Below are 25,310 nucleotides of genomic sequence, written 5' to 3'. Positions count from 1 at the left end.
ATCCAAGTTACAAGGTATCATTGCAGAAAAAAAGAAAGACGACACAAATGACTGCACAAGAGATGTTCATGGCACTGGAAATCATTCATGACAATTAGCCACTGATCCACAGCAAAAGACTGTTCCTCTGGTTCCCCTTTCCTTCTTCGGGAAGTGTTAACATCATGTAGTTACAGTTAAAAATTGGCTACATTAATCAAGGCACTAAATCTTCAGTCAGTGATTGTATTCCTATTTTTCAGCTGATGGACTGCCTGAACTCAGATCCAGCTTTTTCACATACACCCTGTGCTACCGATAATGCTTCAAAAATAACCCAACCATCAGCTTGTGGATTCCCTCAAGAAGAGTTTATGCTGCAAAAAGCAACAAATACTCATTCCATTATTTAACATTCTGTTTACATAAGGTCACTTGTAACACAGGTGACTTTCAGCCCCCAGGAACACCTGCACTGACTACAGTGAGCTACTGCTGCTTCAGATGCCGTTGAGACAAGGTATATTCATTTCATTATACAAATCCTGACGCATGTTCCTTAAATATGTACAGATAAGACTTTTGACCGATTTACATTTCCTTCTTTATGCAAAATGCAAATAAAACCATGTACTGTCTCTCAGATTTTCTCCAATTCAAGCCCAGGTTCCTGTCCTCCTCACACAATGGTAACCTCCCCATGACAACCTGCTTCTCCTTTTCCTCTAAAAATAGGAATAATACAGCTAAGATCCCTGGTGACGTTCAAGGCCAGGCTGGATGTGGTTCTGAGCAACCTGCTCTAGCTGAAGACGTCCCTGTTCATGGCAAGGGGATGGACTAGATGACCTTTGAAGGTCCTTTCCAACCCAAACAATTCTATGATTCTGTGATTTGTTCCATCCTGCCACCAACTGCTGTCACAGCCTCCTGGGGCTCTTTTGAAACACTGTCCGCTTGGCCTTTGCACACAGAGCATCTCAGCTTGCCTCTCCTTCATCCAAATCCTTCTCAGGATCGCTGCAAAGAAACCGGTGACTATAGCAGGATTATGTAGATTTACTTGGAGAGGGACTTTTTACAAGGGCCTCTAGTGACAGGACAAGGGGGAATGGCTTTAACCTGAAAGAGGGGAGATTTAGGTTAGAAACACGAAAGAAATCCTTCGCTGTGAGGGTGCTGAGGCAGTGGCACAGGGTGCCCAGAGAAGCTGTGGCTGCCCCATCCCTGGTAGTGTTCAAGGCCAGGTTGGACAGGGCTTGGAGCAACCTGGCTGGGTGGAAAGTGTGCCAGCCTGTGGCAGGGGTTGGAACTGGATGAGATTTAAGGTTTCTTCCAATGCAAACCATTCTGTGATGATACTTGGCAATTTCTTTGTACAAACTAAAGATGCAAACATACAGAAACATAACTGACCGTAACTACTCCCTCCAAACACCACTTGCTTTTTAGGCTTCTAGCAGAAGTCCTCCAGCATTCTGCAGCAGCTCTGCAAGCTTTCAGTGCCCCCAACTACTCAGCTTCTGCCCCCCTGGAACAGCACAGGCAGCAGCACATCTCTGCCTCTAACCACTTCAACACCCAGTTTCAATAAGCCACAGCCAAGTTTCCAGCCTGTAAATGGGGCAAAAGCTCATGGTCTGACCCTCCTGAGAGACAAAAGGATAATCTTCAGGGCAAGGAAAACAGCTGGGGCTGTTAATCCCCGAGGCCAACTCACCAGAGTTCCTTTGCCAAAGCGGTCCGACCACGAGATCTTCCTGGCAGAGCTCCTTGTATTTGCACAACAGTAGAGCTCTGATCCTGCACAGAGCTGCTGGACATCACAGCAATGTAAACAGTAAATAAAAGTAATGCTCACAAGGTTCACTGTGATTCCCATGACTTCTGCTAGAGCCTTACCAAGGCACTGCCTCTCTTTGCTCAGCTATGCTGACTTCTATGAACTATAAGTAGGGTAAGTCCCTATTTCAGTACAGCACAGCCCAGTCTGTGCCAGTAGGTTTTTTCTCTATCTTCAGCTGATTCCAAGTGTATTGACTTGTGGTCATTAATATATTGAGGATACTGTATCAATGCCATGTTTGGTGCAGAATTCATCATCCCAAATATAAAACACATGCACAGGACAAGCAAATGTTATTCAAATAAGCCATGGAAAAGTGTTGCTACATATTAGAGGGGAGACTACACCATGGAGCATCACATACCATTTTATTTTCCAACTTCTATAGCTCGAAGTGCAGCAGGAAAATCTAAAAGGTCCACAGCATACTCATTATCTGTTGTTATTAATAACAGACTGGACAGCAAAATTACCAACTGCATTCCTACAGCAAACTTCTCTGCTCTGCAATTCTCTTTTGATGCTCTAGAGGTGGTCTCATTTGCTATTCAAATTTTAGCCTCCTCTCGGTTACAGGCAGGGCCTGCCATCTCTTGAAGTGTTTAACCACAGCAGCACCATCGTATGACTATGTGGGCACATATAAATCCTGATGGCATTCATGTACCTCTTTCTTCCTTCCCTTTCTCCTTCCTCTCCTCCTGCAAAAGAGTGGGTCAAAGGAGTGTCAAGCAGCTTTCTCACACTTAATGCTGTTAAAGGCAGCTAATTGAATAAACATTTGTTTAACATTTGCTCCTATTTCACTAATGCACTGTGAGAATGAGAAGAATTTTATCCCCCTTCTCCCCCATCCTCCCCCTTCCTCAGGAGTGCCACTAGCTGTTATCGCAGTGACTAATGTGCTGTATGTGGCCATTATAGTCTTCAACTCTGAAATTACACCCAGGATGAGCGATAGGCTCTGCCTGTATGCTGATTGGAGTTGGATGATGATTGATTAGAAGAAAGTCGGACTACGTAGCCATGCAAAAAGAACTGCACTAAGCCACAAGCTTAAACGCTAAAGAGCATTTCACCAGTGGCTTCAGAGCTATTAGATGTTTTCATACAAACATTTCTCACATCCAGGTTTCAGCATTTTATCTTTATTCTTTCAAATCCTGAAATTGCTTGGATAAGAGGGTTTTATATATATATATATTTATACACATTTCTAAGAGTAGCCTGAACTTTTAGGGGAAATTGAAGAGGCTTTGTGTCAAGTACAGCTAAATCCAGCCTTTCTATATCAAACCCCTGCTAGAAAATTACTGTGCAGATGATAAGGCTGAAAGATATAATAAAAAGTGACTCTACTCAATTTACACTGCAATATTGGTATGACTGAATATTTTTCATTCAGGTGACTGATAAAATCACTAAACTGTATTGCAGATAAATAAAGGAGGCTTCTGTCAAGAATAAACACCATTAATCATGAAGTCTCACCCTCTGAGTGGCTGTGCTATGCAACTGCACAAATGCACCATCACAAGTGGCATGTGACCCAGTGCCTCCTTTCTTCCCTCAGCTCCCTGGTGATGCTGTCTTCTTAGGAAACTTTCATGTTTTTCCACTGCCTTTACAACATTTGCAAGTCCTGTAATGCCTTTTCCATTTGAGTTTATGCACAACTGCAACCCCAATCTAAATTTCAGTGATGATACAGTCAGCTAAAAACTGATGCCGTGAGACACAGTGAACCAACGCAGACTGCGGCCGCAGCGCTGTAAATCCAGCATTCCAGTGAGAAGTCTGTATTGAAACAGGTGAGGATGAGATCTTTGTAATTCTAAAGCTGAAACAGGCAGGAAAATGTTCTCAGCTCTGCCAAGCCCTCTTCCTCTTTCTCCCCCAAACCACATTTTCCTAGTGGTTTTATTACCTAGATTTGCGATTTCCAAATAGGTGCCGAGTTTCTTTTTGAACCTAAAAATGCAAAATTCTCAGCACTGTGAACCTACCCGAGGAGAATCGATGGGTCACCTTCCAAAAAGCAACTTACATGCTAAACCTGGACATGCGCTGAAAGAAACTGTTACCCACCAAAACCACAGTCATACAAAACAAAACCCAGACAACTTAGGTAACCTTTTTGTAACCTGTTTTAGTGCAAGTGATGATTCAATAGTGGCCATGCTATTAAGTTGGAATGAAGCAGTGCCCTACACACTAATGAGGTTAAAAAATGTAGTTAGGTCTTCATGTTAAAGGCACTTAGCAAGCAGTTGCTTGGCAAAGACCAACTGTGTGTTGGAGCAGAGGACTAATCACACAGGCAGGAATCAAATCGACTGGAAGAATTAGGAGACTTGCGGCCCCGAGGAATGTAATTCATGCAGAAAAGCAGTTGTCAGAGGCAGGCCAGGGAACTGTGTGGGAAGAAAGCAAAATAAACAGCTCAACAAAGAAAACAAAGACGCTCAAATAGTGGCTTTTCTAATGCTTGAGTACACTAAAACTTCAGTGGGAGCACATGACAAAAAGCCCATCAAAGAAGACCTCTATACAAGCAATTCACTGCTGAATGGTGCACCGGTTCAAAAACACTCCCAAAATGCCTGAAGGTCTTTAAAAACTAACCTTGAAGTCGTTATGCATGACAGAGAAAGTGCACATACATACAGGTATGACTGGGAGAAGAAGAAAAACATCCAAATGGGACAAAACCACGAGAGTTTAAGTAGTTTCTACAATTACTTGTGAGTTCGCTCTCTTGCTATTCACAGATCAGAAGGGGATGCAGCCAGCATGCAAAGGGCTCCTGCCTATGTGCAGCAGTGCACTCAGTGGAAAAAAGGGCACTGCTAATTGGGATCTATTCCTGCAGCACCAGGACCAGATTACTGCATCCACCCAAGGGCATTACCCGACCAGAAAGAAAAGCTTGAGGCTGGTCCTGAATCTCAATAACACTCATGTGTATTCAGGGGAAGTTTTTCTTGTGACAGGTATGACTTGTGACAGTAAAATCAAACTTTACCGATACATGAATTTCGCAGGTACTATCTTCTCTCAAAAACCAGCACTTCCAATTAATGGGGTTTTACTCCCATAATTTAATGGGTTTATATTTTTGGAGAAAGAAGCTTTTGGCACTTTAAGTGCTAAAGTATCCCTCCTCATTTCATTCATTCGCTGATGGTCTTTCTAAGCTCTCCCTAGCTTTCACTGGAAAATGCCATGCTCACTATTATTTCAGCTGATTTCAGCTTCTCTTCTTTCCTTAACTCCTTCCTCCCACTAAGGCAGGAATTCCTCCTCCCGGCAGAGCAGCCTCAAATGAACATTCTCAACGCCTGTTCTGTGATGCCAAGACACACTCTTCTTCTAAATCCAAACCCAAAGCAAGACAAACCCCTCAGCTTTCATTTCCAGTGCCTACTCTAAGTCACACCCACAATACTACAAAACCAAGATTTGGGGGAAGAGGGAAAACTTTTCTAAATTCATAGGATAAAATAAAGCTTAACTGTTAAAAACTAAAGCAAGTTGGCAGAAACAGAAGACAAAATCCAGTGACTGAATGTCTCTCCTATTGTACTTTGCTAAATTTGTTTGTGAAGGGACTAAAATTCTCACTTTAAAGGACTACAATTCTGACAGAAACACTGATGTGAAGGTTCAGCATCAATCATTTCTGTTGGGGTATGGCTGGATTTGCTTCACATCTCTGTACTAACATTATCAGAAAGCCCCGATACAAGAATTAGTGACTATTACTCAAGACAGAGTAGCAGCTAGAATTTCTCACCTAACACTACTACTTGCAGCAGAAAAATATAAACTATATAGATGTACAGAAATTTCTGTATACAATTGTGTGCATATGTATTTTTGTATAAAATACACAACTATTTTCTGAAATGACACCCCACCTCCCCAAGACAAATCCATGATCTGGGAAAGAAAAGCCATTTTGCAGGTGAGCCACGGATCAGCACCAATATCCATAAGGGCAGGAGGATTCACAAGTACATGAAGCACAAGTCATACCTAAGATAATGCTGCTAAGTTTGGTGAGGGGAAGGAAGCTATTCTGCGAACAGTTACTTCTTCTTGTTTCTTCTGCCAGCATTGAAGGTCCAGATGTGAGAGCTGGCTGGGGTGCAACCAAATCAGAGAGGGAAAATGCTCAGTTCTCATGTGGAGCTAAGCCAGGCCACCTTCTTTATTTGACCTTGCAGGCACTGAAAGCCACTGTGGTGCTACTTTATCTGCTCTACAAATTGTTTCTCACAAATGGCGAATGTATAATGGATGGAACGCCACAGCCATCAGAAGAAACAAGAGATAAAGGCTTCACACTGTGATTCTTGCTCCATTTGTGCACAAAACTAGTTTAAAAAGTATTTATTGGGCAAAGCTGTAACTTCAAACAACCTTAAGAACTAGAAATGAGTGGGGACACCACTCTTAGTGTGACTGTAGGGGAAAACACGTGAAAACATGCACTAAGCATAAAGCGAATGAACGTTCCAGCTGCACACTTGTTTTTAGAGAAATAGTAAACTCTGTTTTTAAGTAACTCTTTGAGGTCAATGCACTATCTGTATGCTGCAAGCACTGTTAGTTCTCTCAAAAGAGTAGGTCGCTAGGTATGTAGATGAAAACCCCAAGAGGAATAAACTGTCCAACTCGGGACACAACTGCACCACCAGGACAACTTACATACACATTTAATCACGGAGTAACAGGTTGGAAGGGACCTCAAAGATCCTCTGGTCCAACCTTTCTAGGAAAAGCATGACCTAGAATAGACGTCCCAGTGTCCTGTCCAGCCAAATCTTAAAAGCATCCAACTTTGGCTCCTCAGTGCTTCTGCAATTCAGTCTAATCACAAGAGTAGGAACACAGTCCCCAGAAAAGGTGCCAGCATGGAAGTCTGACATCTGAGGAATGCTTACAGCAAACCAAGAGAGAGGCAGCTCTGAAAGCTTTCTTGGTACTGTCCTGATGATGTACGCTGACAGTGGTCCTCCAGGGTGAAGCAGAGAACACCTGATTGCCCCTGGTCGTGCAGCTCCTGCCCTCCCTGCTGAATCTGTCTACAATGTAGTTAAATGGGGCTATTTGTGTTGGTGGCCTCTATAAATTGGACTAGACTATCAATCTTTTCTTCCACAGGCCAGTGGAAAAGGCATGATAAATCTAAGCTGACTTTCAACAGCAGATACAGAAAGATGTGTATCTTTAAAGAGATAGCCGCTTAAATCTGATATGTTTAGAAATTCTCCCTCATGCCAAATACTCCCTAATTTTCTGCTGATCCTTAACACCCATGGTCACAGCACCTCATAAATAATGCTTTCAGGAGGATGATAGCTCTGTTCCATCAGAAGCTTTGTATTCCTGGCTCATGGGCTTCAGGATGCTTTGCCTCTGTGTGTAACCTCTGTGGGGTCTCTAGAACATTACCCTATAAAGTTGACTATAAATGCAGTTCTAATCTACTGTAGGTTCAGACCTACACATTCAGTGCTGGAAGAAACAAAGCCTGGTCATTCACAACAACTTCACATGGCCCAGCTTCAATGAAAAGCTGCTTCTAAAGTAAGGTCCCAAGTCCTTCCTCGGTCACATAATTCATCCTAAGAGCAACAATCAAACAGCGCATCATTTTTCTTTACATTGTTTCCTCTCCTAATCGATAACATCAGTCACAAATGTTGGCCCAGCCTACCCTGAGGCACACAGATAAAACACCCGTTGAACACATTCCTTTGGGTGGAATTAGGGTCTTTTTTTTTCCTAGCATCATATAATAAAGAATACCCAAGGGGCTGCTGGTTAGGACCAGCATCAACATCTCAGAAGCACAGCTGACACCAGCTCAAGACCCTGCTTTTTTGTTACAATAAGCAAACAAATACAGACATATATATAATACAGTGGGTTGAGTTAGGGGTGACAAAAAGGGAAACAAGGCGTTATTTCACTTCTGGGTTTTCTTCCTTTGGGGAAAAAGGTCTGAACTAAATTCAATCCATACTCTAAGATTACAGGACATGATGCTTCTCTTTGGGGGAGGAGAGTCTCTCACATGACTGTGTGAAAGTATGATGAAGATGCTCTGTGCTCCTACACTGCAGATGTAGTCATCACTCGTATTTCTTCCAGTTTATACCTACTCTCACTTTAGGGACCTCCAATTCACAACACAGAAATCTCACCAGTACACTTTAAAAAAAAAAGGAAAAAAAAAAAAAATAAAAAGAAGGCCAAGACTGTAACATTTCAGTTCTCTTTGAAGCAAGATTTAACATGAGTGGAAGAATTGTACTGAAAAAAAAAGGAGTCTGTCACAGTCCAGTACCTCACAGGCCACTGCAACAAGTTTGACAGCGGCCTCTATAGAGTTGGCTTGCTTCTGGTTCACTGCACGTGAATACCACAGTCAATATCTGCTCACTCAACTAATACTGCTGACTACAGCACAAAGAACACAGGAATTTTGTCCAAGAAACCACAGGCTCAGAGGCTCTGAATGTGCACTATATTTAGAGCCTGCATTCTTTGCAGCTGATAACAGAACGAGATAAAAAGAAATTTCAAGCAGCAGAACTCTAGCATTGCAGCTATCCTACGTATTTTGGGGTAGATGTTATATTAAGGTAATGATCCATACGTTCTCAATGATTTTGCCCATGAATACTTTTCCTACTTGTTTTGTTCACATCTTCCCCTCTAATTTTCCATCCTTCTCACACTGTGTAGCTCCTTCCATTAGTTTTAACTGTAAAGATCTAGAATTACTCAGTCCGTGACAAATGCAAGCAAAGACAGTCACCCTATTATGTAAAGAGGATGCATGTACACACAAATATGCACGCTTGGATGCACATCCGCGCACAAGCAGCGTCCTGAAAGCTTGAAGTCATGCCTAGTTATTCCTCAGCCTACAGAAATGTGTATGTGCAACATGGTGTCCCAAGGCATGACTTTGCTGGCCATTCATTATGCCTCTATCATCTCTTAATGCTGGTGTGAAAGCCCACCTTAAGGAACCGCTTCTGGCAGCTGAGAATTGGTCTAAGCACCACTAACTGCCCAGATGGGGTACACCAGCTAAGTGGCAGTGCTGTCGAATGCTGACAGATACCCCACTGCTGATAAACCTAGAACTCTGCCACAACATAACCCATACAAACTTCCTCAAGAATCCCTTTCACTGGATTGGGCCCCACAAGACACACCTGTGCCCCTCTGCCTCCTAAGCAGGGCTCAAGAAACCAGTTCCCTTTAGACCAGCAGACAACCAACTGCTCCTGAGGACCACTGAGAGCTTTCTCCTCTTTTTCCTCCCTCCACATCACACCGGAAAGTTGTCCCATGAGTTGCTGCTCGTACCAAGAGACCATATCGTGAGACGTGCTGAGCCAGCAGCTGGTGGAAGCATGCCTTTCTCATTAAGGCTGGGGGGCTGCTGCCTCTCAAGAGCTCTTCTCAACATAAAAAAAGAGAGGAAAAATTAGGGGAAGTTTCCACCCAAGGGTTTTTAACAAACCCAACCACTGCATTTCGCAAACTTTTCCTTCTGCATTAAAAATCTCAACGAATTTTTCCCCTTACTTCAATTTGCTGTAACTTCCTCAGCCATCCCGAAATCAAGCTGGCTGTCGGAGAAGAACAAAGAGCCTCTGTTAACGCAATATTTATCTGCTGCTATTGTTTCCCCTTTATAAATCTGTAGTTCCTTGGCATTACAATTAGCTACTCCAGAGAAAATGATTATGTCACAAAGTATTATCCGCCACAGAAACAGATGAACGATGTGAACCAAATGTAATCTGGTGAGCTTAGAGGCAAGTCTGTTGACTTTCATATAAATGTGCTTGCTAAATAAAAACGGGCATGATTTTTAGCAGTGAATCCTTATTTGATCTAGAATTTATTTGCCAGCAGAAATGAGCTTTTAAATAAGATACTCTTTTCTCAGTATTGCTAGTAAGGAGAGAACAAATCTGTGAGAAATATAGGGCAACCGAATTGAGCATGCAGAAATTTCAGACTTCAGCTTACCCAAACAAATCAGTGTAACTAAACTCATGTAAAACAGTTGCACTGAAACATGGCTATTTTAATTAACATTTTTACCTGCTTTTTTTTCCCTTTTACATACCTCAAAAAATCGAAGAGATTCACTTAATTCCCCCCTCCCCTGCAGTTCAATATATGCCACCAATAATTTGCTTTCTGAAGTTTTCCCAGTTTCAGACAGGTTTAAAAGCAGTCTGTTTCTGAAGCTACTCTGCAAGCTGCTTGCAAAGGAGAATTTATGATCTGCAAGTCGCAAGGTAAATATTACTAAGCAAGTACCAACAGCTAAACAAAACACTGATTCACTATTTTTAATGATGCGATGCTATATAGTGAGTGAGAGATCACAGTTCTGGTCTAGACTCAGGCTTCCTATTCCCTGCTCTGTAAAAGGCCTGGCACTGAATGAAAACCATCTGCTGAAGTTTATGTGCAGGCATCTGGCCCTGCTATTTTACTTCTGTGAATTACCATTGCCGCGCTGCTCTGTCACTAAGAAAGGAAGGATACATGTTGCTTGCAGAGCCTACAACACGCATATCCATGGCATATAACAAACTCTGAATAACCTTAACAAGTCACCAGATCGTGCTGCTCCCTCCTCAGACTCGCTATAAAAATCCTCCAAGCTATTAGCAGCTGCTTATTCTGGATGCTGCACTTCACTTCCAAGGACAGGTTTCTTGGGGTACTTCCCACTTAATACAAGATTTCTCCCTGCTTACCTAAAAGGCTTTCACGGATGGTTCTGGAAAGCTGCAGCTAGTCATCTTTTCATGTCCCAGTCTTCTTCAATGGCTCCTGGCTAAACCATTAAACCCATTCCAAGTCTTAAAGTAATTAAAGCCAATTCAAGGAGTGATGTTTTTCACACCGGGTGGGGCTCTCCTTCCCACTGCGGAAGGATCAATCAATGCTCTGACAAGCCGATGGACTCCTTGCCAAGTCTCCAACTCAGAGGTACACTGAGGTAAAGCAGCAGGTAAAAGATTTAGAAGGTTTAAAAAATTCTGAGAAGAAATGAGAGCTTAGGAACAAAAGTACTCTAAGTATCAGTGACGGGGCAGGGAAAACCTAAATGTCCTATTGAACGCAAGGCAAGCAGTTTCTCTCATTATCAAGGATATTTTGCGGAGCCAAAGCTTTAATCTTCTGGCATTTGGACATGCCCCATTGTACTACATGGTCCAAAATCAGAGGCTGATGAAAGCTGAGAGTCTGGACCTGACTTTCCCTTCCTTTTCACCCCTGTGTAACTGATGTCTCCATAAATCAGGTATGAAATAACATATCTAAGAATCAGACTCTCTTTTTATCAAGTTGAAGCCAACTGCAAGCAGAACACATGCTTTGCTTTAGTACCAGTGCATTCACACAGTCCAAAATATCTGTTCAAGGTTTCCATGTTAGGCACATGCACAATTATCTGCACATGCATCATTTCAAGATGTAAGACTGCCAAACTCGGATGCCTCTACCCTCAATCAGCAGTTAGAAAAATGGAGCTTGGAGTAGCTTCCTAGGATCAACAATAAAAGACAGCAGCTTTACCTTGCACTCCCTCTGGCCGTAAGCATATGGGCAGCATCAGCGCACCTTCTCTTAGATCTACCTGCTCACGCTCCATTACCCCCAGTCCAGAGGTAACATAAAATGGGATGGCAACAGAAAGAGAAATGGAGACTAAAAGGATGAATGTTTCGGAACATTCATGGTGTAGCTTCTCATTCTACTAGTTGACATGTGTTAACTGCTTGGAGACATACACAGGCCACCACGCTGGAGCCATTCCTGACACTGCCACCAGCCACCTCTGCAGGAGCATGCATCCTTCACAGACTCATTACTGGCGACTGGAAATACCAGGTTATATAGCCTCCAAAGGCTGACCGACCTCACTGTGAAACGAAGTAGATTGGGAGCAACCTATTAACACAACTCAGTAAAGGTGTGGAAGGAATGAAGGAATGTCCACAAATGGTAGCTTCCTAAGTAGTCACAGTTAAATGCACCAACTGGGGAAGGCAGCCCACTCTACTGGATGATCAGCAAATGTCAAGGATCAAAACAGTTTAGCTTCAGTTTCTCCTTTAGGAGCTTACTTTAGAAATCAATTTTGAAAATTAAGGAAGAGCTAGACAAAAACAACAACAAAGAAGAACAAAGCAAGAAGTGGGATTAGTAAAGCCATGCTTTTGGAATGTTTTAATTGTATGATGTTTAACAAGTAATTTAACTTGCTAGTTCAATCAAAAGTAGCAATAATTAATCCTAGTTTACTGGGGTTTTTCTTTAAGCTTCATGCCTTAAATGTCTTAAATTCATGCCTTGAATTTGGAAAAGAAAATAATAAAGCAGGAATACACAAGCTCCAGCTCCAATTACACTGTTCATATGTTGCCACCAAAGAACAACTTCAGTCTCATACATCTTCCCTGAAGTATAAACCGAAGATGTGCTGTAGAAATTCAAGGATAACTACACAGTCCTAACAAACAGGTTTTGGTAACACAAAGTGACACATTTCAGTACATATTCATAAGGGTTGGGGGTTATTATTGGGCTGTAATTGCAGTTGTTCTAACACCTAATAAGCCATGGCTGGAAAAACAAAGGCAGGTTAATTTGTGATTTCCTCTACTCATTCAGAGGCAAATTAAGTGTCAAACAGCTAATACAGAACATATTTCATTTTATGAGATTTTAATTTAATTCTGCACCATATCGTTGATGCCTTAATGTAGGGTGGTTTATCTAAGAGGAAGAGCAATTTATAAACCTCTTTCAATTGAAATCTTTAATGATAGGATACGATAGCATAATTACAGCAATGCCTGCTAGTCCTACTATATACATAAGGATCTGTCAGCAATTCCATCATAAACATAAACCCTTTTTTTAGGGGTTTATAGCTCAAATTACGAAACTTAGCTCCAGGCTGAAATTTGGGATACAACAGTCCTACCCATCAGCATTTAAACTACAGGAAATATATATGGAAATACATATACCTCTTTCGAGCTGCAAGTATGTAAGAGCCCTGTAACACCTGAAAAATTCCTCCTTTCCCTTTTCTTTTTCACTTGGCCATTGTTCAAGGTTATGTGCACACATTGTAGGTATCACGCGGACAAGGCCCGTTCCATGCTTTTTCTGCACTTGTATTATACCTAAACTAATTCCACGAAGGCTTGACAGGTTCTGGAACACATTTCTAAGAGCTTGGATAACTGGAATGATGTCATTTTCTTCCCCCTTTTTTTTTAAATTTATATTCCACACACACACATTTGAGAGCATTACGAAGCTGAGGAGAAAACCACCGTACAATGAAATCATTGATAAAGCTGCGGGTAAACATTTGTATGCCGAGTGGTGTTCTTGCTATTTTATCTCACAATTCTCAACTAGCTTCCCATACCCAGTTCTTATTCCTTCTTGGATGTTTGTTAGGACAGCAGTTCAAGTAATGGCTCCAAATGATCCCAAATCTAACGCTCCTAAGTCATCCCCATACCATGCTCTGTAAAACATGAATAACTGCTGGGTGTTTACCTCATACATACACTGAAACATAACCCTGGGAAGTGCACAAACGTAACAAAACCAACATCTCCAAAGAAGCTGTTGGAGTCAGTGATCGGCTCCTCATTCCAATGGCGATGCAAACCAAATGAGCAGAAGAATCGACAGAAGTTAATGGAAAATTTAACGGCTGGTATCAAGGAAATTTTGACTTTAAAGCTTGGGCTGATATCAGAGCGTATTTTAAAGCAGTTGCCTGCAGTCATATCCCATCACACCAAGATCTCCTCACCTCTAACAAGCCTCTGCAGGGCCCAGCTGAATCACGGCTGCCCCAGGGGGTATGGCGGGGAGCATGGCGTACAGTGCGCAGCACGTTTCCATAGAAGGGGCATTGATTTTGGCATCAGAGGGGAGTACCACTGAACACCAAGTGAGGCATTTTCAGCACCTTTTGTGCCTCTCAGAAATTCTGGCACTTTTAGCAGCGTAGGCTGCTAGTCTCAATTTCCCATAAAACAACAGAACAGTTTGGGTTGGAAGGGACCTTCAAAGGTCATCTTGTCCAACCCTCCTGCAATGTCACCTTCAACTAGATCAGGTTGCTCAGAACCACATCCAGCCTGGTCCTGAACATTTCCACCATCTCTCTGGGCAACCTGTGCCAGTGTTTTACCACCCCCACTATAAAGAACGTTTTCCTCACATCCAGCCTGAATATCCCCTCTTTTAGTTTAAACCCATCACCCCTTGTCCTAGCACAACAAGCCCTGCTAAAATGTCTTTCCCCATTCTTACAGGCCCCTTTTAAGAACACAATGGCCACAATAAGGTCTCACCAGAGACTTCTCCAGGCTGAACAAGCCCAACTCTCTCAGCCTTTCTTCATAGGAGAAGGGATCCAGCACCCTGAGCAATTTTGTGGCCCTCCTCTGGACCCTCTGAAAAGGTCCATGCCTTTCCTGTGCTGAGGACTTCAGAGCTGGACACAGGACTGAAGGTGGGGTCTCACCAGAGCAGAGCAGAGGGGTAGAATACTCTCCCCTGACCTGCTGGTCACGCTCCTTTGGATGCATCCCAAGATAGGATTCCCTACTGTCACCCGAAGTGGGGAACAGTGATCTACCCACCCAAAAGCCTTGCCTGCGGGCACAGGGTGCCATGGCATAGGCTGGGGTCATGGGGCTCAGGCTTCAGAGAGGGCTCAAGCACAGCCAAGTCGGGTCCCACATGGCACAGGATCCAGAAGCCTCCATGAGGACTCACAGGCAGTGCCCAGGTTTTGGGGGACAGTCCTTCTCTGATGTAGGTTAAAACACCTCCTGGGGCATCCTACCCCATCTGCCTCACACCAAAGACAAAAACAAATTCCTCACTAACTTCAGAAGGAGCAAGATCACCCCCTCCAGCTCCCCAAAACATCCAGCAGAACATTCACTGCACCATAAAATCTAGGATGGCCATATGCTGACTGTCTGAGCCTGCCACCTTCAGCTTACAACTGCTTTTAGCAGCAAATTTAAGCATGGATTTGAATATGTTTTATGATGTGGTTGACTGCGATGTAAATAGCGATGCATCAGAAGAACTCTTGAGGAATAAATCACAAGTTTCTGTACTCTCTATAAATACCCACTTTTCCTCTAATGCCTGAGAAGACTGCAACACAGATTGATTACTTACCTCAAGGCAAATCTGCTCTGAAATTACAATGCAGTAATAGAAGACTGACCCAAAAAAACTGTGAGTAAAATATTGTGTGTGTACTTGGGCATGTAGTTAGGATTGTTAATATCAATTAATTCTGCTCACAGAGGAGGACTTGTTTTAAAACAACTTCATTTTTCTTCTGCATATATGTAATTACACAGCTGTAACTAATAGCCATAGCACAGCAATCTGCCATCTAAACAACTAGCATTATTCTTCAAAGTATTACTCGTGCTTTTCTTCTTGTATTTTCTCAGTATGAGGGGTGATTAGCAGATATGATTAAATGTATGTATCAAGCCTTTTAGCAAAGTACCAAACCCCGCTTTTCGGCTCCATTTTTAACCGTATGTAGCAGTTTCCCGGACATAACTGTTTTATTCTGCAATGCTGATATCTGTCTCCCCACAAAGAATAAGATAATATTTATTTCTACAGGATTTCACCACTACCACCCTTTTCTAATGCACGTTATCACTGGTATTCATTTCTTTTATCTTTGTGTAAACCATGTGCTCTATCACATTTGCCATTTTGTTTGGGTGACAATCCCATCAATCAACCGATTGCCTGTGTGTGCACACAACAGGGACTAGGAAAATTTACCAAAAATTTCATTATGCTTCATAGCAGTCACTGGGAAAACAAAATCGTTGGCATGAGAGGGAATTTTAGCCGTGAAGAATCCCAAGCCTAATACAGACAAAAATACACGTTTTGTCTGGCTGTACCTCACAGGGTTCAGCACTTTCTGATTTAGTATTTATAGAACAACAGCACACAGAATAAATGTCACCAAAACACAAAGGTAACACTTGCCAGACACCTATTATATCAGGAATTCCTCAGGAATCCAGCCTGGATTTTGCTTCATGAACAGATAACTTCAATGCTTTCCAGAAGTAAATCTTGCCCTCCAGCAAGGCTGGCAAAGCACTCAAGGGGAATTGCTCTGAGCACCGCAAAGGTTCATATACTTGCCCGTTCTTCTAGGGTGAAGCAAAGGGAACCATTGAATACTCACACATGCAGAGGAGGAATGGGAGATGGTTCGTAATGGTAGCGCCCCTCATGATGTCTCGCATCAATAGGTACAGGAGGGTGGAATGCTGGGAAGAGGTGAGGCGGATCTGAAAAAACAAGCAAGGTTCCCAGGTCTGAGTATCTCCAACAACTCTTTAAAAACAACATTCATAAGGACTAAACAGGCATTGAAAAACATGTGTCAGCAGTGCCATGGCTGCCGGGTCGCGTTCTCCTTCCCTGCTGCAGTCAGTCAGGTCTGTCCAAGAGGACAGTCTGGCCCACAGTGTTTGCATGAATACGTACTTACTAATTTCAATATTCTCTCTTTACAGCTTAAATGGAAAGGGACATAAAGAAGTCTTCAATAAATAATTATGTGCCCATATGTGAAGTGTCAGATCAAAAGGACCATAAAGCCTTTCAAAAGCATTCCTGATTTATTTATTTTTTATTAAAACAAGAAAAAAAGAAATCGTCCCAGGACGAAAAGCCTAAGCAGAGAATACAATACAACAAAAACCCTTTATGTCCTCAGAGGTGTACACACAGTCCTGCAACAGAAAAAACTGAAGCGGCATAATGAGGTATTACTATCTGGAGTAAATCAGACAAGGGAGTTAAAAGGAAAGGCAGTTGGGAAAGGCCTTACTGGAGATGCTTAACTGTGTCACACTGATGGCTGCATCCAGAGGAACGTGCCTGAGGACAGGAGGACTCATTTCACACACCATTCTTAATGGGAAAGGTGCTTTCTTTATCCCCATCCTGCAGTAAGCTCCCCTGCCCCATCTCCTCCAAGGCTTCCACAGGACAGTGGGTTTGCAGCTGCCAGGGCTCCTGTTCCCTGCTGTTCTGGGAAAGCCTCAGTAATGAGGCTGACAAAAGGGGGAACGTGCCCCTGCTGCCCCACAGGCTCTGCCCCACCACTTCTGCAGTGGGATTGCCTCCCGGCTTTGGAGGACACAAGGCACATGGACCAGAGCTCTACCTATCAGCACGCTGGTGCTACTTGTGTGCCCAAAAGAGGTTAGTGTCTGTTTAGCTGCTCAAAACAAAAGCGATGCTGAGCATCTCCAGTGGCATAAACCAAACTGATCCTGCCCAATTATTACCCGATTGCCACTTTGGATGAAGCCATGTGTTCATCCCACACCAAATATTTAGGCATACAGATATTAGGTCATGTCACGGATATATTAAAATGCTTCTAGAAAGAAAGCTTTAGTTATGCCCTACCAGTAAAACCAAGCCTATTTTGGGTTTTGCCTGCTGAATCCTGATGTTATCTTCTCCTTGTATTTCCTGCCTTTTCTACTCAGCAAAAATGCTATCCTCCTTTTAGATTATCTGTGAAAGCAGTTCCCTCATGCCAGCTAGAGATGGTTAAATACAAAAGCATTTTTCCTCTTGGTGTTCGCCAAAAGTTGAGTTGGTTGTTTTGAAGTGGGAGAAAGAACAAGAGGAACAAACCTCATGGTCCTGAGGGAGTAAATGGAGGAGATGAAGGGGAAATTGTGTAAATTTTGAGGAAAAATTCCCACTATTTCAGGAAAACCTGGGAACATTTGACACAGCCTGTTCAGCGGTATGGCTGGATTTTGTGAAACATCACCAGCATGTGATCAGCCACAGCACATTTCTGCCACTTACTGACTCAGGGGTTAAGGCTCCGTCAATGAAAAAGAACTGTGGCTTACTGCTAACTTACAATAGCTTTAACTCTGGTTCTGCTGCACCAACTGGACCTTGGCATGCAATCTACAGCAAGCTTCTCTAAAAGAAAAGGTGGGTCACAGATGACCAGGTACCCCTGTGAACACACCGTCATCACCAGAGCAGAAGATGCTTGCTTCTACCTTCTGAGACACATTTCTCACAAGCCACCAAGGTGCAGAAGGGGGAAAAGGGGCATGAGAAGTGTGTTTTAGCACACCCCTCCCACCTGCCCTGTTCCATGCTTCACTGGTATAATGAGACTGCATATTCTGTCACCTCTGAGCATGTCAGACAGTACAGGCTCCAGCCGGTCAAGGCAAGCAATCCCACTGGGGATGCCAAACCTCCTCAAAGGCCCACCCTCACCCCCAGCCTGAGCACCTATCCATTAAAAACAGTCCCAATATATATGCAGCAAAACACCATTTAGCCCTCCTGAATGTGATTATCTACCTTTCCCTACCTGGGAAATAGAAAACGAGTATTAAAAGGCCCAAAAGGGTATTCCTCTTTGCAGGGCCTATGCAACACAGAGCACCAAAAAGCAGTATTTAACACATGGGATATAAATCTTGAAGAACACCTTTTGGAGTCCTCCCACATTAGGCTCCTTTGTGTATCTTGGTTGCATCTTGTTTTCAGTTTCCATCTGGGAAACAGCCATACTCCATCACAGCACAGGGAGCTGTCTCTGTCAGCCCTGCACCGACCAGAGCCAAGCTGCATATCAAAACCCAACATAATTATCCATCTCACAGTTTATTATTTACACATGAGCAATACAGCTGGTGAACATCATAACTCAAGTGTATGTGTAATAAGTTACCACACTGTAGCCATCTCCTGTTGCAACCCTTAAGAAAAACCACATGATGACTTTTCCAAAGTCAGGCTAAAACTGCTGAAGCAGAATAAAGTGCCACTAAACCTGGCTACCTCCTATTTATCATATAATTTCCTGACTGATGGTTCCACAAACCAGCTGCTAAGTGCTGTGTACTCCACTGTCAGCAGACTAACATGCCAAATGGGAGACAGGGAGAATAATGTGCACAACTAGTGGGAGTCAATTTTACAGAGGGAATTCAAATTCTGCTGCGTTTGGGTCAGCCCTCAACACAGAGGCAGTAAATTCTACGTGCTTGGGGGTCCAAAACCACTCCACTCAGAAAAACATTGAGTATTTATATGGAAAGACTCTTAGATCAACCAGAGATGTGCCAAAGCAGCCATCAGCCAGGGCTTCACTTGAAACTCCATAAAAATGTAATCACTTGACATGTATTTATATGGAAATACACAGTAAAAAGTTTGCAAAGCAGTAATTCAGGCTGTAGCTAGTTTCACATTGCTTGTTCATATCCCACCCAGTAACTATTTCATTGAAGGCACCATCAGGATATTACAGTTACATTCTGCCACTATTATTTATGCTGTAGCAGAGTAAAGAATGAGAGAGTGCTCACAGGACAGAATTGAATCTGGACCTACCTGACTCCCGGCTGTGAGAGATGCTCTGTCTATCTAGAAAACCAGGGGGCAAATTAGTGTCAAAGACAGGATACTATAATGACATCTTAGGGTTTCTCATTCAAAGTGGAAAGACAAAACTCTCATCCTTAGCAAAGAGGAACTCCATTCACCAAAATGGATCGACAAACTAGCTTCCTATACTGCTAGGAAAGCTATTTACCACCATTTCTAACTTCTTAAAACTTCTGGCTTAGTTGCAAATCACCACAGCGTATGCCAGGCAGTTTTCTTACAGACATTCAAAGGAAACCATTACTTTCTGGACCAATCCTTCAACTACATCCTTGCAGAGACTCCCTGACCTAAGTACAGGAGTCAAGGCAGACAGATGCTGTTTATGTATTTGGAGCCCTCAGTTCCAATTCAGCAGTAGTATCTGGTTCTTTGCTTGAACGGCACTACTTTCAAGAACTTGTAAGGATAAGCCAAGGCACTGGAACTTAAAACACATTCTGCGTGCACTGCTGAACTCAGTAGATTGTGCTGCCTTCTGCATTCTCTGCTGCCTACTACTGTAAGCTTCTTTTGGATGCTCTCCTGTCTCCTGCATAGCTAACAGGGTCACCTCAAAACAAAATGGGAGATGCAACTGCCTGAAATGCTACAAACTCATCAGTTTTAGCACTGTCAGATTTTCTGGGAAATATGTCAATTTATGCTGACTTTTTGTTGTGCTAAATGTGCCTTTTTATTTCTTCTTCACGAATCTTTCTTGCCTTCTTAAAGAAAGTGAATAGGATCATCTGTCTCAAATTACAATCATTCCCATACAGGAAGAAAGAAGAGATCTACCCTTGTTCCCTGAAAGTCAGCAGCCTAGGGCTCTACTGCAGCATCAAGGGAAAGAAACAGAGAAGTGACAGGTATGGTCCTTGCTGCTGAACAGCAAACCTGAAGTCTGATGAGATGCAGCAGGCAGAAGCGATTCACTGCATGACTTGGTGGAAAGGTAGATGCCAGCTGCCTCAGTGGTGCTGTGCAACAGGTGGAGACAACAACAAAAGAGGCTGGGCTGCTCCAAAGCTCACTGAAGTTACGGATAACTTTTCTGTAGTCTCTCAAATAAGCCTTACTCAGTTAGGGTAAGTCAAATCACTTAGGGGACCCCTACATTTAGAAAGTTCACCTGTGGAGATAAGGCTAGGAAAACACTCTGCCCTCAGCTAACCCACTTGCTCCAGCTCCCTGTGATCCCTGCCAAACCCCTGAGGGAGATGGCTGCTGAAATGACAGGCTGCATTTCTCAGCCGTCAAGAAAACATCTGCTACCACTGAAAATGCCTGCATTGACTTGAATGCACCTGGTGTGGCCCCGATGCCTGCATCTCTGTCCTGAGAGCAGGGCAGGCAAACACAGGGCTCAAGCCCAACACGGGAAGCCCTCATCAGGTTTGTCCTCAGGACGATCATCTTACCAAACTAAATGCCATAACTGAGCCAAGAGCAAAACTCTATCTCAGCTGCTACCTCATCTGAGGTGAAATCTCCTTCCCGCCTAAATTCATTGTGGTCTTGATGCTGAACTCGGTGGTACCAAGCTTTCACACCAGATGTAACAATATCAGGCACAATACAGCCTCCTGCTAATGTCTTTTCAATACACAGAACAGTTTTGAAGCGTTTGCCAGCAAACTTCTACACTTCCTTCGGTTCGTAAGCTGATCACCAGATGGGAATTTTCTAATACTCAGGTCTGCAGAGTCCCTAAGGGCACCACTGTTTCTTCACATACATTTGCTTCAATCGATCTGAACTTAATGGTATTGCAAGGTTTTATGGCAAGAACTAGGCTCCTTTTTGCCAAGCAAAGATCTTATTTTGGATTTCTCTTTAATTGCAGCATACATTATGGCTCACTAACAGCACATGTTGTGTTTGGGGGGGGGGGGGGGGGGGGGTTAGCTCTCTTTCAAAAATGGGTGAGTTTTGTTCTCTATGTACGCTCATACAGAGGCTTTAATCAGGAAGAAAAATGACTGAGCCCCAGCCACACATGAATGCATGCACTTAACTTTGTGTGCTTTGAAGAGTCTCCCTATGGTGGCTGGGGTTTTGCTGCTTCAGCGTGGCTGGCTGCCATCTGAAGCACTGCTTATTTGTAAGCTGATCATCCACTGATGTGCTACAGCCAGTTCTTAGGAGGCTTTTTGTGTTTGTGTGTGTCCCCATGCGTCCTTGCATGCACACGCACGCTTGCAGTGTGGCAACCATCGTGTTGACATGGATGTGACTACTCACCACCTGACTTCACAGACGAGGAGATTTTAAGTAGGAAAAAGAAAAAGCCATGTAAAAATGGGGGGAAAAAAGCGGGGGAGGGGGGAATAAATGGATAAAGCCAAGAAATGGGACAGAGGGAGAGAGAGAAAAAGGATTTTTAATTGCCAAGCCCTCTCTGTTTCAGTAACACTAATGTTGAATGCTATAACATACAGTAGATATAACACTTTAAGATAAAAACACAGTCTTCAATCAGATAACATCCCTTCCATGTGTCTGTGTGTGTTAACGATGATCAGACTTCCCCTCCCCACCCTTTGCTTGTGCTTGCACACAGCCTACACACTAATCTTAGAAGTGAACCACAGGAGTTCCAGGCCAAAACCTCACAAAGTAGAGCACAGATCCAGCTCTGTGCTTCTTGTTATGGCTGAAAAATAATCTGTACCTTTGTAAAACCAAAAATGGAGATTTAGATCCCTGCCATCCATTTTATCACTTTTCAGTTTGTAAACTTAAACACCTTGTGGGAACATGTTTTATTGTTTTTAGTAGTTCCACAACAACCATTGTGCCAAACACACGAAGGAGGAGCAGTTATCGGTGTGCTGGAACAAAAGTGGCTGGAAATGATTTCACCAGCTGGCACTGAGAGATCCTTAATATGCCAAATTTGCTGCAGGTATTGGCTAAATAACTGCTGGATTGATTTTAGTTTGAACGCTCTATTATTCCTCCCAGTCACTGCACCTCTCCTGTCTGAGGAGCAGGACTGCCTTCTGGAATACTAACTCTACTTCCACAAACCCATTCAACTGACTCCAGGGCTCTCTGCTGTTTACCCATCCAAAAAAGAGAAACAAAAAAGCTGTAAGAGACAGACTCGCAAGGTAATAAATATATTTATTGCATGTACAAAATACCTTGGAGTCTCAGAATCTTTTAAGAACATCATTTGTGATTCATCACAGCCCAGTGACTTAAAAATGACTGTTTCCACTGTGATGGACTCACTGGTAAGCGAAGAAAGGACTCCTCGTGCAGTCACGAGCCTGCCCGATGAGCGGGGTGGGCACAGCACTGCCACCCCACGTTCCGCCCAGGATGCAGGCTTTTAGAGCAGGAAAGCCAAGGCACTCCAACAGCACAGTCTGCGCAAGAACAAACAGGAAATTGCTGGAAATGCACCAGGAATATCCCACACCTCAGTAGCTTCTCCAGCCAAACAACACTGACTGCTTCACCCAATAAGCAACCTTAGAAAACCCTCATGAACATGAGCAATGGTTGCATACAGCCAGCTCACCAGCCCATTCTTTCAGAAGACAATGACAAGACACCTTAACCTCATCCCAATGTTACTTGGAGGGAAAATTGCTTCCTCTGCCATGGCTGGCTCTTAGTTTGGCACAGCTCCTCTTTTTTATAACCTCTGGATCCCATGCAGCATTTCTTAACAAACTGAATAATGTGGTCTCTGCAAGAAAATGACAAATTGTCCTCTGCCAGGAAGCTGACAAAAGAAATCCCTCCCCCCACTACCTCCAATGGGCTCTGCAGTGAAAAACTAATTCAGCTTCTGCCTTGAAACACACTTGCTGTTGCTGTTTTGCTGCTGCTCCCCCTAACTTCTCATGCCACCGCACATCAGTGCATCCTCCACTGCTTAAAAAATCCTCCCCTCCAGGAATTACAGAAAACAAAACAAGCATCCATGTATAACGCTTAACAGCCCCAGAGAAGTGGTTTCAACCAGCTGCTCTGGAATGCTTCCGGACTTGATCTTAAAGATCTTTTCCTACCTATTCTATGATTCTAACTTTGATTACACATGTGTGTGAGGGATCAAGGCCAGGTTGGACGGGGCTTGGAGCAACCTAATCTAGTGGAAGGTGTCCCTGCCTGTGGCAGGGGGTTGGAACTGGATAAGTTTTAAGATCCCTTCCTACCCTAAATGTTCTATGATCACATCCACAACATCTCCTCCTCTATGAGCAGCAACTAACTGGATCATAACCACAACATATACACAACTTATCTAAACCTATGTACATGCGCACACCCATTGCTGTAACACACAGCTAATTGCAGGGGCTGGAGGTGAGCTACAAAGTAGAAATTAATGAAATGAAAAAATATACAAGAAAAAAAATGATCCATGCTGGAGAGAACTAAAGGAAAAATCTCACAGCAAAACTCTCTGCTCCAAACCACTCCTAAGCAGAAGTTTAAGGTGGGTTTCCTAACTAGTGGGAACAAGGAGCTGACACACAACAGACTGCTTATTCCCTATGGCTCAGCAGAAGCATTTAAAAGCTCTGCTATCAGCTTCGTGCATTAACTCAGCAACGACAAATACCTTTCAAGTGCAAACATAAGTTTGGCTAAGGAGAGGTAGCAAAGCTAGAAACTAGAAAAAAAAAAACCCAAAAACCTAGAAATATCCTTCTATTGATGCTGATTTGATGTGGGAACAAATAAAGACCAATCAATGAGCTTTGGTGATATTCTTATCAGCACTGTGAGTTAGTCTGCAAATGTTATTTAAGGGATGCTTTGGAGACTTGTGTACTCTTCTGTGTATCAGACTCATGTTTAAAAGCTATCTGAAAGGCCAAACCTCAGTTAGGTATCAGTACACCATGATGAAGATCACTGTAGCTAAACAGATTTCCAGCAGCTGAAGGTCTGGACGAAAGGGTGAAAGACTTGGAAACAGGTTGTACTTAGCAGCTTTGATGAGAAATTTCTGGCATGACAGGAATTGAGAGGGAAAAGTATAATTAGATCAATTACATCTATTTTTAGATATTAAAACAGCTCAGATTCTATGGGATGCACAATCAGATGAACACTTGGAGAGATTTCTTTTTCCCTGCTGTTCAACCTGATTTTTTAAAGTTTCATCCAAACATTCGTAATTATTTAGCTTCTCTCTGCACCGTCCTTAGCAATTACTCTCCTTCTGTGGTGTTTACACTCTTCAAGCTCTTGCAGATGAGCAGACGGTTATCACGTGTGCCGTCAGGCCACTCAATAGTATACATTTATTGCATCCTTTAATCTCTATGTTCATATTCTAAATTAATCAGTCACTCGGTTTTGCTCCCTGGGTTTCTTCCAGCTTGGGAGCGATATATAGTTGTCACCCTTGCACTACTGGATATGAGGTTTTCATGTAGGCTGACATGACACTGTTCAGGAAGAGGAAGCCTTAGAAATTTATAATACAAATAACCTATTTCTGCAAATTCCTCTTTCCAGCAGGGGTATGTGTTTCCTACACACAGTCTCAAGTAACACTACTTTTCATCTTCCCACTATAAGACAGGGCCTTCACCACGTGGCAGTGACCTACCCTACTATTTCTAGTAAATATGGCACTACTCAAGCCAAGCAAACGCAACGCAAACTGACTCTTAATTATTACTTCTTGACATTGCTCAATATTTGACTTTAAGATGTTTTCTTCCTCCTTGTTCTCTGATCCTCCCTCAGTTTCTTTGAGAGTTTCTTCCCTCAGTTTCATTTTTATGCTTTGTGTTTCAGATCATTACTGATGATGGAAACTATGGCAGGTTCCCTTAATCTGCCCTATTGACATGTGTTCTTAGTGCTCATTCAGCCTATGTTTGAGAATGTCATATTGCCAATATTCCAGTCAATCTGAGTT

At 43.0% G+C, this 25,310-nt stretch overlaps 1 protein-coding gene across 5 annotated transcripts in view; it reads right to left on the bottom strand.

The window, feature by feature from the left end:
* The window catches only part of GLI3 (GLI family zinc finger 3), a 205,537-nt gene that overhangs the window by 75,844 nt on the left and 104,383 nt on the right, over positions 1 to 25,310 (bottom strand). For all 5 annotated transcript variants that reach the window (XM_057431423.1, XM_057431424.1, XM_057431426.1 and 2 more), the window contains one exon: positions 16,167 to 16,272. In XM_057431423.1, the coding sequence (XP_057287406.1) occupies positions 16,167 to 16,272 (106 nt within the window). The remainder of the gene's footprint in view (positions 1 to 16,166; positions 16,273 to 25,310) is intronic.

Source organism: Pezoporus wallicus, unplaced genomic scaffold (assembly GCF_028554395.1).
Source record: "Pezoporus wallicus isolate ANWC-B61680 ecotype Strahan unplaced genomic scaffold, APGP_CSIRO_Pwel_v1 scaffold_11491, whole genome shotgun sequence".
NCBI classification, from domain to species: Eukaryota; Metazoa; Chordata; class Aves; order Psittaciformes; family Psittacidae; genus Pezoporus; species Pezoporus wallicus.
Note: the sequence above shows the minus strand (reverse complement) of the source record. Positions and strands in the feature narration are given on the sequence as shown.